The 16,145-nt window shown below is 47.1% G+C and overlaps 1 protein-coding gene across 13 annotated transcripts in view; it reads left to right on the top strand.

Annotated features, from left to right (window-relative positions):
• Positions 1 to 16,145, top strand: part of TEAD1 (TEA domain transcription factor 1) — a 273,908-nt gene that overhangs the window by 199,078 nt on the left and 58,685 nt on the right. For 11 of the 13 annotated variants that reach the window (XM_055548599.1, XM_055548596.1, XM_055548598.1 and 8 more), the window contains 5 exons: positions 12,140 to 12,151; positions 12,920 to 13,054; positions 14,031 to 14,077; positions 14,970 to 15,031; positions 16,019 to 16,143. In XM_055548599.1, coding sequence (XP_055404574.1) covers positions 12,140 to 12,151; positions 12,920 to 13,054; positions 14,031 to 14,077; positions 14,970 to 15,031; positions 16,019 to 16,143 — 381 coding nt within the window. The remainder of the gene's footprint in view (positions 1 to 12,139; positions 12,152 to 12,919; positions 13,055 to 14,030; positions 14,078 to 14,969; positions 15,032 to 16,018; positions 16,144 to 16,145) is intronic. The other 2 variants (XM_055548592.1, XM_055548589.1) reach the window with 1 other exon arrangement.

Raw genomic sequence — 16,145 nt, 5'->3', positions numbered from 1 at the left:
TCATTTCCTAGTGTTTTAAAATATATTTCATAGCAAAAACAGAGGCATGGACAGTTTTAAAATGCAAGTTCTCTTGTTTTCTCCCTTTGCAAGGTTTGCAGTAAAGTATACATGACTCTTTTTTCCCCCCTAATGTCCTATTTTAGAAATGCAAAGGGATTACAGTTTGCATGGAGGAGCTTTATAATAAAAATGAATCCATAATCCATATTGTTGTCTTTCTACCATGCCTGTTCTTGGTTCTCTTTTGATTTTTTTCCCCCGTATATTAAGTAAATTTGTATGTTTGTTCTAAGCTAAAGAACAAAGTGTAATTTCAGAGCCCTAAGTGGTGAAAGCCAGGACTCTTTCCAAAGTCCTCCAACTTTTTAAATGCAAACAAGGCTGGCTGTGGAATAGGACTAGTGACCAGGAAGGTGCATTTGGTGTGCCCTCCGCAGTGGGCAGCATGCTGGCTCGCTCGCACGTGTGGCTGATGGTGGCTGGCTTTTAGCTGCACTGGCTGAGCAGTTGGAAGACTAAAATAACTTTATGGCTCCTGCTTTTTAACCAAAGGTGCAGTCCTTTCTATATGGATGTAACTACCCCAGTGTTTGCTCAAGTTCTCACTCTGTTTCTAGTTTCTCTAATGGATTAATGATGTACAAAGAAGTTTACAGACATCAACTTTATGTTTCCAATCTGCAATGTTATAAATTGCTCTATTTCTGCACTGCGTGGTTCCTGTATGCTCACCAGGGCACACAGCCCTAGACCGAAAGCCCTGTAAATGGTGGATAAAGCTCTCCTGGTCAGAGGGGATCACTATGGGATTCAACAAGCACTCTTTTTCTCTCTTGGGGACTTTACAAATCTTCCTCAGTGGAAACAGTTTTGCCGTAATGTTATGCCTATACATACATACCAACACACAGTTGTATTTGTGTTTGTTCTTTTAAAAAAAAAAAAAAAAAAAGACCTCTCCCCACTTTCAGCCAGCGCTGGACCATTTCCTCTGGAGTAGGCACGAGGGGGAGGCAGAAACAGAGGCAGTTGGGTAGCAAGGCGCTCGGCATTTCAGCTCCAAGAACCACCTCCATCTTCTTACAGTTCGTCTCCTTCCTGCCTACCTCATTATTCTGGGAAAAATGGAGGCCTTTGTTCTTCCCATCAGCTAATACCAGTTGAGTGTTCCAGGCATGGCGCTCATCATGGTGGGCAGCTAACAACCAATCCTCTATTCATAGAGCTGGCTGTGGAAATGGGAATGTGAAATACAGGGCACTGTAGGGTAAGTGTTAGCAGAGAGAGCCAAAGGGAAACGTGCAGGGAATCCCAGGGACGAGTTGCATGGACCGTGTCTGCTGAGTCTGGGGATGAAAGAAGGAGTTAGTGCAGCGCAAAGCCTCGTGTGTTCTCTTGCGTTAGCTCCCTACAAAGTGAGTTCCGTTCTTCAGATTTTGAGCAATACTATTGAGGAAACCAGGTCTCCAAAGGTTCAGTTAACTCACCAAAAGCCAACCGATGTAGGAAGAGGCCAAGTCACAATTTGAACTCAGATCTTTCTGAATTCTAAGCCACTGTTCTTTCAGACGGGGTTTCATCTGGCAGAGGCTGAAGTGGTTTTTAAGCAACAGGCTTCATGTCAGTGTATGGGGTAGACAACCTGTCACCACCCCTCGTGCCCCTTGGAGCTGGGCAGACAGCCCCTGCTTCCCATAATCCCTCAGCCTCCACATTTTAGACATAAGATGACTTTTAAATTTTTAGCCATTGGTGGAAACAGTGTAGGCTTAATTTGGGATTGATGCTGTGCTGATAATCAGTTAGACAGGGGCGAGATGCGTTCCTAGCTGCAGAGCCGCTGCGTCCCCACTTGGAGGGAGTCAGGATGGCCAAGGAGAATAAGGCCGCCTGTCACCTGCCTGCCTTGTTGCTGCTCATCTCCTACGGGCATTTTATGCTAAAGATGCTCTCCTTCATCTTCCTAACCAGCCCTTCCCGGGAAGTGGGCTCAGCCCCATGAGCCTGGTAGGAGAGGTACATCTCCCCACGCGATCTGCACTTCCTTGTTCAGCTCTGGAGTCTAATAGTCACGGGAGACAGGGATGAACGTCCTCACCAAGCTCCTGGTGCAGTCAGGCTGATAGCCTCTGTCTTCTTGGCCTCCCAAATAAACTCACTGCTGAAAGTTGAAGTCATCCCAATAGGCAAAAAGGAGAGCTTCTGAGCAGGGGTGGGGATGGCAGGAAATATCCAGACCCACAAAAGGGGCCTTGCTTTGTCTGAGGTGGTGTGACCAGGCTTCCTGGAGGAGGTGGCTGTTGACTGACCATCTCAGGACCTGTCCTTGCTGCGCCTGCCCAGCCAGGCCCCTCCCCATTTCTCCACATGCTCAGCAGTCAAAGGATTTCTGTTCTCTGGGGTGGATAGGCCTGTGGCCCTCCTGTGAAGACTGGAGTTAAGTTTCATTTCTGTCCTCCCTCGGAGTTTGAAAAAGCAGTTTACTCATAGCCAGGGCCAGAGCCGGGTGTGGCTTCCAGGGTGCCCTCCTGCCTGTGAGCCTATCTTGACTTTCCTCAGAAGGGTGCGGGAGAATTCTTTAGGCTAATGATTTTCTAGCCTTTTTAAAGTAGCAAAATTCACATTTCAAATTGAAATCTAACTTGAAAATTTCAATATATGAAAATGTAAAAGCTGTTTTAATTAAAACGCTCACTCTCTCATCCTTAGCAGCAGCCTCTTTGGCTGGTTCTATTGAATAAAGTTTGAAAACCCACTGCTTTAGACAGAAGGTAAAGGAAAGGGCCATCCCTTTCAGCCATTCCTCTGGCTTTCTTTATACCAGACAGCTTGGGGATCCCACTGAAAGCCCACATCTCCTGAGTCCCATAGCCTATTCTGCCATATTCTTCTGCAGGAAACAGGCTGGGGAGAGAGTGGTTATTCTCACAGATGAGTCATTCTAGCTACAGAAGTCACACTCCTGAAAATCTGTTAGGATGAGTTTCAGAGATTGGCTTTAGGCTTTTGCTAAATGCAGTGTTTCTCAAAGTGCTTGTTTGTGAGCCAGATCACCCCCCAAATGTGTGGACTTTAATTTTTGCTTAAAAAAAAAAAAAAAAAGGTTTTAGTAGAAGTTTAAGATTTCCATGTAGATTTGAGCTTTAAAAGCACAGAAACAATTACTTAGTGCAGTCCAGTAACCGTTCCGTTGAGAACCTATGTGTTCTAGACCCTTTAGTTGGGCCTGAAAAGTTGAATAAGCAGAGTCTCTGTTCCCGAAGAACATTCGTCTTTTCTGTTATTTTTGGCCACATTTGGGGAAAATACAAGATTCCCAGTGGATTGTCTCCAGCTAGGGGACTCTGCAGTAGATATTTAACAGTGGTGCAAAGTTCGAGCAGTGAAAGAATGATTAATTCTGAGTGTGGGAGAATTAGAGAAAGCCCCATGGAGGAGGTGCCCTTAGAACTGTGCTTGGAGGAAGGCAGAGACTTCCCACAGAGAATGGGGGGCTGGGGATCCATGAAGAACAGCATCTAGCTGGAGGCAAGGAATGAGGCAGGAGGAGTGAGGTTCATGTGAGGAGCCAGGGGAGCATGCAGGGGTCATTCACAATCATGCTGTGGAAAGGATCCCTCCAGCCATTTTCGGAGGACAGCTAGGAGGGAGGCAAAGCTGACGGCAGGGAGGCTAATTCAGGGGCTGCTGTAAGAGGGAGGGAGGTGTGGGCCTGGACCAGGAGCTGACCAAGCACCCCGGGGGCCCCACTCTCAGCACTTATCCCTCCTTATTGTCATCACTGGCTGGTCCCCACTTCAGTCCTCTCCACTGCTGTGTCCTCTTTCTCACTCATTGTTTCTAAACAGCAAATTATGTTTAAAAGTTCCACTCTTATTAAGTCTGGAAAGTGTACATGGAAACTTCAATAGCAGCATTTAAAACTTAGGTTATTAAAGGCTGGGTTCTCTTAAAGGAATGGCCATTAACTGAGAGTGTCCATCAAAATTAACTATGATGTTTTTGTTGCTGAACAACAAATAGTTAATAAGTACAGAGAATGACATATTAAACATTCATGTTTGTACAATCTAGAAATGATTATTTTCATTACATTTCCTTCTAAGTTTTATTTTTTTTAGCTGAAGGAAATCAAGGGCAAAACATTATTCTTACTTTTTCTGATTTCCTCTGCCCATTGTTCTTCCTCAATTAGTCTCAGTCTCCCCCCTCTCCACCCCGTGAGTCCTTGCCACTTACTCTCTCCCTGAGAAAGTCATATCCAGTGAAAATTATATCTTCTTCTTTTGACTTTATCCTAAAACTGATCTAGATTTTTTTTTTTTTAAACCTGTTGTCTACTGTGAACTTGTCCTAAAGCCACTGGCACCAATGTGAAACTATTCATCTACAGTTTCTCCTGGCCTGAGCCAGGACAGACTTGACCAACAATTCAGGATGGCCTTGGACACAGACTGCAACCATGAGAGAGAGATGCAAAGGGCAAGAAAAACTAGGGAATAGTTGGAGAGTTCAAGGAGTGATGTGAGGAGAGCAAGAGCCAAGAAAGACTGGGGCAGTAAAGGGAAGGGGTGAAAGGGTCAGCAGAGTGCAGGTGAGATTCAGAAGCCCTGAGACGGATGGGAAATGCAGGGCATTTGTAGCCAGAGTGCCAGGATATGGGACATGAAATATGTATTTGCAGTTTGGGGTTTTGTTTTGTTTTTAATTTTCTTGACCAAAACATCTAAACTACAAGTCAGAATGTGATAACTACTGCTCTAGAAAACACTCAGTTCTCTTAGTGATGAAAGGACCACACGTTTGACCCCTATCCAGACACAATTCTTTTGACCCATCAGTCTTCTGATGCTTGGTTCTAGTTATAAAGTAGAAGATACAAAAAGTACAGTGAAGTCGCTCAGCCGTGTCCGACTCTTTGCAATTCCATGGACTGTAGCCTACCCGGCTCCTCCATCCATGGAATTTTCCAGGCAAGAGTACTGGAGTGGGGTTGCCATTTCCTTCTCCAGGGGATCTTCCCAACCCAGCGATTGAACCCAGGTCTCCTGCATTGCAGGCAGACGCTTTTACAGTCTGAGCTACCAGAGAAGCCTCAAAGGGGAAGATGGACCCATGCAGTTCCAGCATGCAGATGGCTTGTAGGTTTGGAGCATGCATCAAGCAATTCCAAGGACATCGACTGAGAGAGATTGCTCTTGGACCTTATGTCACCAGCTGCGTCTATAGCAGTGTTACCCGCACTGGCTTCATATATTGTCTGCCATCTCCTCCCCTTCCACCTAGTTTATCCCCTCTTTGGAATCTGTATTTGAACAGTGAGAGGTAGCAGCCTGTCTGGAAAACAGTGTGGTGTGATCTGAGGAGCAGCCTGCAATTGCAGAAAGGATTCTCTACTTAAAATTATTTCACTCACCATTATTTTACCAAAAAGTCTTAGTTTTTTCTTGTTTTTTTAAAGCTCCAGGGATTTATCATCCCAGCATGGAGAAAGACTGAAGAAAAGAAAAAAAAAAGAGAAAGAAAAATTGTAGAAATACTCTCTGTGCACTAAGCAGTCTCTTCTTTCCTACTCAGAGTTCCTACTAGAGTTTCCTGCTCTGAGTCTCTAAATGTTCGTTTGTCCCAAGAGCTTGTCCAGTCCCTGCCCAGAGGCCTCTTCCACGATAGCAGCAAAAAGGCAGCCCTTGATTTGCTGGCGTCAGAGGCTTGTGTGAGTGGCAGCCCGCTCACAGGCCACCACCACGCTGTGGACCGCCTTTGTCTTACCCTGAAGGTGGACCAGGCCGCTTCTGCTGGGTGTGTTTTGGTGAATGCATGACTCTGGACAGTCCTCAGAGGAAGGGAAGTCTTCCTTCTGTCCTCACCTCAGCAGGAATACATCTTAGGCAGTAGACGTGTTCGTGTCAAGCTCTGGATTGTATTGAAGAAAAGCCTGCACTTGCTGACATTGCATCATCCCAGTAGAGCAGAAAAAGGCCTGAGCTCCTTTGATTGTGTCCGGTCGCTGGTGACTAATTTATGAGCTCCATGTGCTCCCCGGGGCCATTTTCTTCATTCTCACCCTGGTGGCCTTTGTCATTTGATTTCTGAGCAGGCCGTTCTTTCCAATCTGCCGTTCCTTCCAATAAGCAGAGAGCTTAAAGTTCAAATTGTTGATTTAATCCTCTTGATAAGTTCAAGAACTTTGCTAGGGCTCTGCTGCAGCCACATGGCTGAATCCTGACCAAGTCACCACTGATTCTGTCCAGGAATGGGCCTGCCCTCAGGGAAGACACACTTCCCTCCATCCTGTGGTGTTCCCTGTGGCCCTCTGAGCTGCTTCGCTCCTTCGAGCGTTGGCTGTCAGCAGAACACACAGCAAAAGAAGCCTGAAACTACCGTATCCTTTGTCTCAGCACCAGCTGAGACACTTGGTCTTGTCGTGGGATTTGGGAAATGATACACCGCCTTTCCTGGCATCTCCCAGTCTTCAGGGAGTTCTGCATTCATGACATGTACCCTCTCTCCTCAACACGATTTTCATTACCTTGTTTTCCATTTGCCTGGGTTAAGACCAAGATTGGAGACATTTCATTTCTTGTGCTTAGAGTTAGAACTTCTCATCAACCATGTGATGATGCAGAACTTACAGTGTAAACTGAGGGAGTGCATACTTCTCTATTCTATGTCAGCCGAGCTTGGATTTTTTCTTTAAAAGCAGCAGAAACAGCCTTGTTCTACATTTTTTCCCCTTCATAGAGAAATCCCGTTATTAACTGGCCTCTGATATAGACAGTGCCCTAGAATCACATTGAGCCCAGAGATGATGTACTCCGGACCAGGGCTTCTAAGCATTTCAGGTCTCGAGCAGACTTGAGCCTGGATGGTGGGCCATATGGGCCCTGAAGATGTCAAGTCCGCGGAGTAGCAGGTGCATACACACAGTGGCACAGTGTGCTCAGAGCACCTGATGCAATTCTCAGGGAGCTCCTGAAGGTGGCTGTCGCCCGTACTTTGCATACGAGGATGCAGAGGCTTGCCGTGGGGGCTAAGGGACTCACCCAGGGTCACAAGTCTGAATTTGACCCCAGGGCTATCTGTTGCCACAGACCAAGCTCTTCGTGTGATACCACGTTGCCTCCTTACGGGGTTCTTGCTGGTCAAGGATGAGGGCTCGTTGCCCTGGCTCAAGTTGCTTTGCACTGTCTCCCTCAACCGAGCCCTATTTTCACTGTGTCTGTTTGTTGAATTAAATAGAGAAGATGAGTGGTGGGAGTTGGTACATTCTGGCTTTTCAAGGGAGATTTGCCTCCCACTTCTTGCTGTTACCTCCCAGGGAAATGGGCTAAAGGTCAGAAAGGTGCCTTCTCCCCAAAACCCGGACCTGGCATTAGATGACCTAAATCCCAGGCTTCCCGGTAGAGAGGCACGAGGCACACCTACAAATCACCTGGACCCTCATCTGCAATCCTTTATGATGCTAAGCCGCGCATCACAATGAAAGGCCACACTATTGACAATTAGAGAATACTAAATATAGCCCAGTACATTTAAAAATGGACAATGGTAAAAGCCTTGAAAAATTTTTTCTTTGATGTGAATGGAGTCTTTGGCATTTGGAAATACAATAAGATGAATTAATTGCTACTCATTACATGGCAAGTTAGGAGAAGTATGAATGTGCCTTGTCTCCTCAGCATTAGCTGTTGCCCGACCGGAATAGGCCCTTTTGTACTTACTCCTGCTTTCTCTAATAATAAGCAAATTAGAGATCATGGCTAGAAAAATTCAAGTGCCCTCCATCCTTTCTCCAGAACCATCATAGACTCTTGTGGTGTTTATCTGCTCAGGAGCAACTGCTAATAATTGCAGAGGTCATGTGAATCCACATAGTGTAAGATTAGAAACAACATCTGCAAAATTACTTCTTAGGAAAGTGTTCTATTTTGTCTTCTTCTGAAAAAGTGATTTTTCAAGCAAATTGCTATTTTTCTTCTCATGTACTGTATTTTTATACTGCTGAGAGAAGTATATTTGGAGAAAAACATTTAATAGCGCTCAGAAGTTTTTGAATCCAGTCTTTTTTCTTTTTGATCGTACATGTTTTTCCTGATATATTGGTGGACTTTCATATGAATACATTAGATTGAAATCCTTAATTCTGAAATGATGGCCCCTGGATAAGCAGGAGTGTGTTCATTCAGACTTCATATACAGGCACTATAATATTGTACATGCGAGCAGGTGCCGTTTTATATTATCTTTAAAATTAGTTTATAGCTAATGCCTAAAAATTATGAGATATTGATTCCCCAGAAAAATCCAAAGCTGAGAAAACAGAGGGGAGACGGGTCCCCAACTTTGCAGAGCCTGGTTCATAAAATATCCTTGAGTGTGCAGAGCACAACCAGTCCAGCCATGTGCATCTGTGGTAGGTTGCCTTCCCGTCATGGTTATCACATGAAGACATTTTCCAAACACTGTGTACATTTCAACCGTAGGAAGGAGGCAGTCAGCTGAGCCCAGAGTTGTAGTGGCAGCCTTGCTCTGCTTCATGAAATATGAAAATCTGTTTACTTAGTGACAATAACAGTTTGAAAGGCTTCAGGCTGAGGAGTTTATGTCTGCCGCTGCCTGCTGGATCCCCCGTGGTGGAGGTAGGGAGGCTGCTGACAGTGCGGAGTGCCAGGAATGGGGCAGGAAGAGAGTCAAGTGGGGACCGAGACGTGCACCCTGCCTTGGAGTGATTCCTGTGCCTTCGCTCTCAGGTCACATAGGCCGTTCGTTCTTAGCACTCCATCAGTAGACTGAGACCCGTGTTTCCTGTTCCATAAATAATTCCCACATTTCAGGTTGTGGGCTTGAGTTAGGGTTTGGTTGGAGAAGGGAGATCTGCCTTTTCTTTCCCCACTTCTGCTTTTTGTGGCCTCATTCTTTATAGTCTTAGGAACAGAGGGGCTTAAAATCAGCAAAAAGGAGTCAGTGTGAAGTTGTCCAAGCTTTTTCCTAGGGCATATTTTTTGTTCATGCATGCTTATATGTACACATGCATACACTCCATATTTCCTGTAATCTAAGACATCATACATTGTAACTCAGTATTGACTTAATCACGGTTTTTCAAGATAAAACAATGTGTTCATCCCTTGTAAATCCCATCACGTCTCAGAAACGTTAGTGTGAAAACATCTTAGAATAAAATTAATGCGGTATACAAATGTCACATATATCTTTGACTTTACTTAAGCTACTGTTGTTTGGATAGATTAGCAACCCCACCCTCTTTATTCTGGGGGTAAGTGGTGATGATAGAGTGCAGTGTTTAAAAGTCCGAGGTATTAGGCCAGAATGACGCAGAGAAGTCATTTACTCAGGTCTGACACTGAGAGTTATAATTTCTCCAAAGCCAGGCATGTATCTCTAGGCTGAAAAGGACAGTTTAGAGATCCTTCTATTGAAATCTCCCAGCTCAGTGTCCTTCTGTGCTCCCATTTCAGGATAAGTAGATCTACAGCCAGGCTCTCCATTCTGATTTCCAGATATCCCTGGTGGTGCTTGTTATCTGCATGGTTGCTTTAGATTTTAAACAAAAAATTTTAATCTTCTTAATTTTCCAATGTATATAATAGATAGAGGGGAGATGTTATAAAGTGAAATGAGTACTCAGAATGTCGGCACTACAAGAAGTAGGAAATCACTGGTATAGACATTTTAGTCCATTTATAGAAAATTGCCTATTCTCAAATAGGTAGGTCAAGTGCAGAAAGAACCTCTACTTGAGATAAAATTTCCTCTCCACACTTGGCTTTCTCTCTATTAGGACAGGCGGCTGAGAGCTGCCTAAATTTTAACATCCTGCTGTCTTTTCACTAGTGGTTTTCTGGCTATATGTATTAGGACATATTTGCTTATAATAGAAGTCAGACTCATAGCTACAAATACTTTTAGAACCAGAAGACCTTTAGAAAATAAAGTGCAACTCTTCCCTTCCTAGATGAAAAAAATTAGAGTGTTAAGTGATTTACACAAGGTAATACAACCCATTAATGCCAGGTGGAGGGCAGGTTTGAGACCAGGTCTCCAGACTCCCCAGCAGGTATGCCTTTTACTGACAGAGAGCAGGTTGGTGTGCTCAAAGCAATAGATTTGCTCTCTTGCTTTGGACTTCTGTCTTCATTTGGGTACCTGGTGGAATGCTGGGTAATAAGAGAGTCAAACCCGACTTTATTTAACAAAAGACCGTATTCTGAAATGTTCTGAAGCTTTGTGACCTAAACAGTAAAGGTGGTGACTTTTCTCCTTTCCTCATTGACTGATTTTCCTGTTAAAAAAGTATCAAACTTTTATGAACATTTCGAAGAACTTTTCCATCAGCCTAGCATAGGGAAACATCTCAGGCAACTCTAACACCACAAGAGTGGGTTATGAAGATGTAGGGACTTACCTACATTTGGACCTGGACTTGATGGTTCCTGGTCACTCCATCCAAGTGTGCACAAACACACTCTGTGCTTGGGTGAGCAGAACTCCCCCTGTTGTCAGCATTTCATAAACAGAACTCTCATGTTTGAATGCACCACCCCCACCCCCACCCCCACCGCCCCATTACATAGTTTTGGAATACAGCCAAGCCCACAGCCCTTTATAGTTCTTCCACAGGGTTGGCATCAGCCAGGCAGACAAGAAACCTGGGCTGCCGTTTTCTCGGCTATGCCTGCCTGGGCCCTGGAGAGATTGTAAGTCTTGTGGCTCATTGGGAAAGGACCTGGGGTTATACCTGGGCCATTCCTTCAGTTTCAAAAATCACCTTGAGAGTATTGATAACCCCTTATTGGGGGTTAAATGACTTGAGGGCTGGAGTCCAAAGTAACCGTCCAAAGAGAAGCCCACAAGCTTGTACTGATGTCAAGATGCTCTTGACAGAGAAGGAAGGAAGTGTGACTGACCCGGGTTTCCCGTTTATTATATCTGGGTGTCCTCTGAGAGGGTGGCCAGGCAGGTGGAACTGCAGGACCAGCTGTGGGTAGACTGATGAGTGCTGAGATCTCGTGGGCTCAGTTTGGCTGTAGGGCATTTACACACACATAGTTTATCATAGAATTCCACTGACTTCAACATTTGTCTCTTTTCGCCCTGGCATCTCGTCTGAAATGTTTCGGATCTTAAAAAAAGTTGCCAGAGGAATCTAGCTTTAGGTTAGAAACTTCAGCAGATTAGCAAATGGAGCTTCAATGTGAAGAAATGCCATCTGACCAGAGGCAGCAAGGGCATCACTTCAGTCCACAGGACCCTCGTGGTGTCATTCAGCTGCCACAGTGCCCTGACCATGGGTATTCCCCAGTAGCTGTAAGATAAGGCTCATTTTTCAGTTGAGAGCCAGAGAAATGTATAAAGTATAAAATTTTATGCAAGTCTTAGGCCTTTTTTCTAAGGGTTAATATACTCCTTTGAACATTCACATGGTGTTCCTGGTAGTTATGGGTGTCTGTGGTGTCTGTGCCTTGGGACCACCTGGTTGATCTTCTTGGAACCCTCTAGTTCTTGTCCTTGCAGGCTTTGATTTTTCTCCCTCCTCCTCTTGGCCTTCCTTTGGCACCTCAGCATGTTTATTCATCACCTTTGGGTAAATCTGTAAACACTGAAGCCACCTCGCAGCTGGTACCCAGTGTCTTAGCCTGCAGCTCCCCTTGACCTTCACTCTCTGTCTGAACTCTGAATGGCAACTGTGGCGAGTGCTCTTTCTACTTTGATGTCACCATTTTGCTCCTGCTTTGATGGGGTCTGGGCCTGGTGTGTAGGGTGTATAGACCTCCTGCAAGCGTCCGGGAGCCTCAGCAGGTTCACTGAGTGTGAGTCCCTGGCCCTACTGTCAGGGCGTGGCACACACCAGGGGCCTGACCATTTTTCCATCTGTCCTGGGGAAGCCTCAGAATCAACTCAGAGGAGCTGGGAGCCGGGGTTGTTGGTAATTGTCCTTCTAGATAGATAGGGTCACACATTTCTCCTAAAATGCTGGGGGGAGGGGAAAAACCCACACTCCTACACATTTTATTGTACCGTGTGTTTGTATACGTGTATATTTTTTAACTAAGAAGAAAAATAAGCCTGCCTTTGTACGCAATCCTTTTAACAAATTGTTTATTGTTGTATCCAGGTAACAAGCATGGTAAGTATTTTCACCAAATTGAGTATTCTGTACTTGAGCTGTGCTTGGCAGACTTTTTGGCGAGCTGTGTGTTACCAGCCTTGGCTTTCCTAGAAAAGACCCTTTTAGGAAAAGGAGAAACCACGTCCCTGGTAGAACCCCCTGCGTCCTTGGCTACAGTATGAACCCGCCTAGCCTTCAACCCCGGCGGGGATACCTGAGAAAGCATGCCCCCCGCCAGCATGCTGCTTGGCCCCATCCTCGCCCCGCTGCTTCTGAGCCCCCCACCAGGTGTCTGCCAGGGCTCCCCGGCCGCACACAGACGGGCCTCCCGGCACTGTGGATGGTCCCACCCCAGATCCACAACCATGCCTCTTCTCTCGCCCTCCTCCCATCTGTGTGCTTCAAAGCAGGGCCATTTTTTTTCCTTTTTTTTTTTTTTCTTGTTTCTTTCAGTGTGTTAAGTAATTGGAGACATCTCCTTTTGGAAGCTGGAAAAATAAATACATTGTCCACTCTCCTCAGAGGCTTCCCATTCTGTTGGAAAATGGATTAAAAAAGAAATTTTTTTTTAAATCTTGCTACTGGGTGTTCTCAGTAAATGTCCAGAGTTACAGTAGGTTGAGGCCTTTTGGGCCTTCTGGCTGTGTTTATTTATCCGTGCATGCTTGCTCTTCCAGCCTCTTCCGTGGCTCTGTATTTTAGTCCCCGTGCTCGCGGCTGTGCCTGTCTGAGCCGCCCGGTAGCCGTGCGTTGTGTATTAAGTCTGTGTGTACTGTCGCCTTCAAGGATCAGACTGCAAAGGATAAGGCCCTGCAGCACATGGCCGCCATGTCGTCAGCCCAGATCGTCTCGGCCACTGCCATTCACAACAAGCTGGGGCTGCCCGGGATCCCACGCCCCACCTTCCCGGGGGCACCGGGGGTAAGTCACCAGCTGGGTCCGGTAGTGATGGCCCCTGAGCACATGGAGCCGATGTGGCCGAGCATGAACCCATCTACCTGGCACTTCCTGTTAATTGTGCCAGGTGTAAGAGAGGGGAAGGACCACCTCGTGGTGCCCTGATGCTGGGTGCAAAACGGTGAGAAAAGTGGAGCTAGGGAGAGGCGGAGAGAGAGAGCATTTTATTCCTGGCCCTTAGTCTCTGTTCCTGTGTCCTCGGGGTCACTTTATGGCAACTAGCCTCTAAAGAGACAAAAGTATTCTTTACTACTATTTTCATTTTGCACCTGCCAAAGGCTGAGAAGCTTAAAGTTGTGGTCTCATTTAATCCTCACAGTAATCTTAAATGCCTCTTACTGTTACTGCCATTTTACAGATTTACATTTTACAGAAAACTGAAGTTAATTAGTAACAAAACCAGAGTTGGGTAACTCTATCATAGTCACATGGAGAGCCATGTCAGGACTCAAACCCAAGGCTGTCTGAATCCCTTGACATCTACTGCCGCTCCCAGAGGCTGTCAGCAGGCACCAGGGCCTAGGAAAGCCCACAGCAAAGGAGGTGTCTGCACTATCCTGGTTCTGAGCTGTGTCCTCTCCCCAGGCTGTGAGCTGCGGAGGCAGAATGTCACGTAGGAAGTGTTGCAGAATGGAGGGAGGAAAGGAAGGGTGGGCGGGCACATAGAGGAAGCAGTCAGAGGAATATATGTGAACCCTCTGTAATGCACCCGGATTCCTATTGGGTGTCAGGTGAATTCTTGAAGAGCTGGTGCCTGCCCTCAGGGAGGTTAACATCTTCTGCAGGACAGCAACCTGTGCTATCTGCATTTAGGCTGTGTCACTTGGCAGCTGGCAGATGATCTGCACCCCTGTTTAGCAAGGATTGGAGTGCATAGACATCCTAGCAGTGCTTTGAGGTGAACTCCTAACCCTGAAGCTCTTTGCATTTTGCCTTCCAGTTCTGGCCAGGAATGATACAAACAGGGCAGCCTGGATCTTCACAAGAGTAAGTCTGAGGAGGGGCTGGCACTGACAATCAACCAGGGGCTGGTCACAGCCCACTCCGGGTTGAGGTTTCCTGGCACCAGACTGCCTGGGGCCTTGCGGGGGGCGGGGGGAGAGGGAGATTTAACCTGACATCACCGACATCACCCCCCACTGTTATCTCCTGAGGCCAGTGGCAGGAAAGAGATGCTCAGATTTGGGAGACATGTAAAGACCTCCCTCCCTCCTTCAGTATTAGTGGTCCTGCAGCTGGCAACAGGAGGAGGGTCTCCGTCTTTTCATGGCTTTGAGGGGGCAGAGCCTGGGGTCCTCCTGAGAGAGGACAGTGGAGGTGATCCTATAGTCCATTTTTTTCCGGCTTTCCCTGTAGTGGGGGAAGCTAATAGAAAATCCGACTGATGCTTTGAGAGCATGGAAGGTAAGCTCAGTAAACCGGAAGGTGAGGACAGATTGGGAATAAAAGCAGAAAGGAACCTTCTCCTGTATATTCTCAAAGGAAATGGAGCTACTTGGTCTAGAGAAAGAGAGCCTGAAACATGTCCCAAACCTTGCCTGCCCATGATGACTGCTGACCTCGGTCTCTGCAGGGACCAGAAGCGAGGTTCAGAGGTAGATGCCACAGCGCGTACAAGGCAAGCTGACATCTGCCCTACCCGTGCCATGGAACTGGCATGAGGCTTGGTGGTTTGGTCATCGGCACCCAGCCGGCCCCTCTCACTTGCACAGCACAGCTGGGTCTGCATCTTGGTAGAGCTCTGCCTGGGCTATGCTACCACCTGCAGATAGGGAAGCTCTGAGTGAGGAGTCCCTAGCCCTGGGAGGCCACGGCCAGACCTAGGAAGTAGCTGCTGCTACAGCCATGGTTTCTGACTCTTTCTGTCCTCTGTCTCCAGCGTCAAGCCCTTCGTGCAGCAGGCCTACCCCATCCAGCCGGCAGTCACGGCCCCCATTCCAGGTGAGTCTCTGAAGAACCCTCTCACTTTGTTCTCCAGCTGCACAAACTCCCTCCCCTGCAGGGCCATGGACACCCCTTTCTTGCCACCACCCTCCTTAAGGCAGGGTTAGCCCAGAGCTCAGGAGGGTCGCTGGTGTCCCCTCCCAGGTCCTACTTTGTCTCCATCATCTCTAGAGAGCTCTTCTGATGGGCTTTTTTTAAAAAAAAAACAACAGGAAGCCTGATCACTTTCACTCAGGGCCCTTGGTCACCCTTGAAAGGAGAAGTTGCTCTGGTTCCTTCCTCCTCATAAACAGATCACATTGGGCGATCTCAGTCTTGTGGGCAGACGGTTTTATTTGCTGTTTCTTAGAGAAGTGTATTTCAATTCCGAGTACCCTTTCTTTAAAGGAGTGCTTACATGGAAGCCCAGGTAGAAAGCATGCATCCGGCCAACCTGCCTGCCTCCCAAGACACACACACATGCACACACACACACCCTTCATTATAAGCTCCCAGACTGAAATGCATTCACACGTTCCCCTCTGCTCCAGCACCATGGAGCGTCCCAGGAGAACATTCCACTGTGCTGGTGACTGCGGTCTTACTTAGGAAAGGAGCTGGAAGAGCACAGGGAGCGCCCACATCCCTGTCTCACAGGAGCGCTTTGCCAGCATCCACTTCCACACTTCATCTTTCTTGCCGTGGTCCCCAGCGAGGCCCCTTTGCCCCAGGTTAGGTGTCCTCACCCCCAGCCCTTAACCTGGGCTGGTAGCGGCTTTAGGAAGAACCACCTGCGTTGTGCTTCTCCAGTTGGCCATGCCTCTGGGCTCCTCTGCCAGAACCCACTGCTGCCAGCTTAGCTCCACCCCTGGACTCTGGTGGACAGACCTGTTAGCTTTGCTCATGGGTGGTCCATTTTGTAGGCCCCTGCCCCGGGGGTGGCCTGAGACCTGATGATGGCAGGCAAGGAGCTGGGTTTAAGGTAATGATCAATCGGTATTTCAGGGTTTGAACCTGCGTCAGCCCCAGCTCCCTCGGTCCCGGCCTGGCAGGGCCGCTCCATTGGCACAACCAAACTTCGCCTGGTGGAATTCTCAGCTTTCCTTGAACAACAGCGAGACCCAGACTCGGT

The sequence above is a fragment of the Bubalus kerabau genome, chromosome 15 (assembly GCF_029407905.1).
Source record: "Bubalus kerabau isolate K-KA32 ecotype Philippines breed swamp buffalo chromosome 15, PCC_UOA_SB_1v2, whole genome shotgun sequence".
Lineage (NCBI taxonomy): Eukaryota > Metazoa > Chordata > Mammalia > Artiodactyla > Bovidae > Bubalus > Bubalus kerabau.
This window is presented reverse-complemented; position numbering and strand designations above follow the sequence as displayed.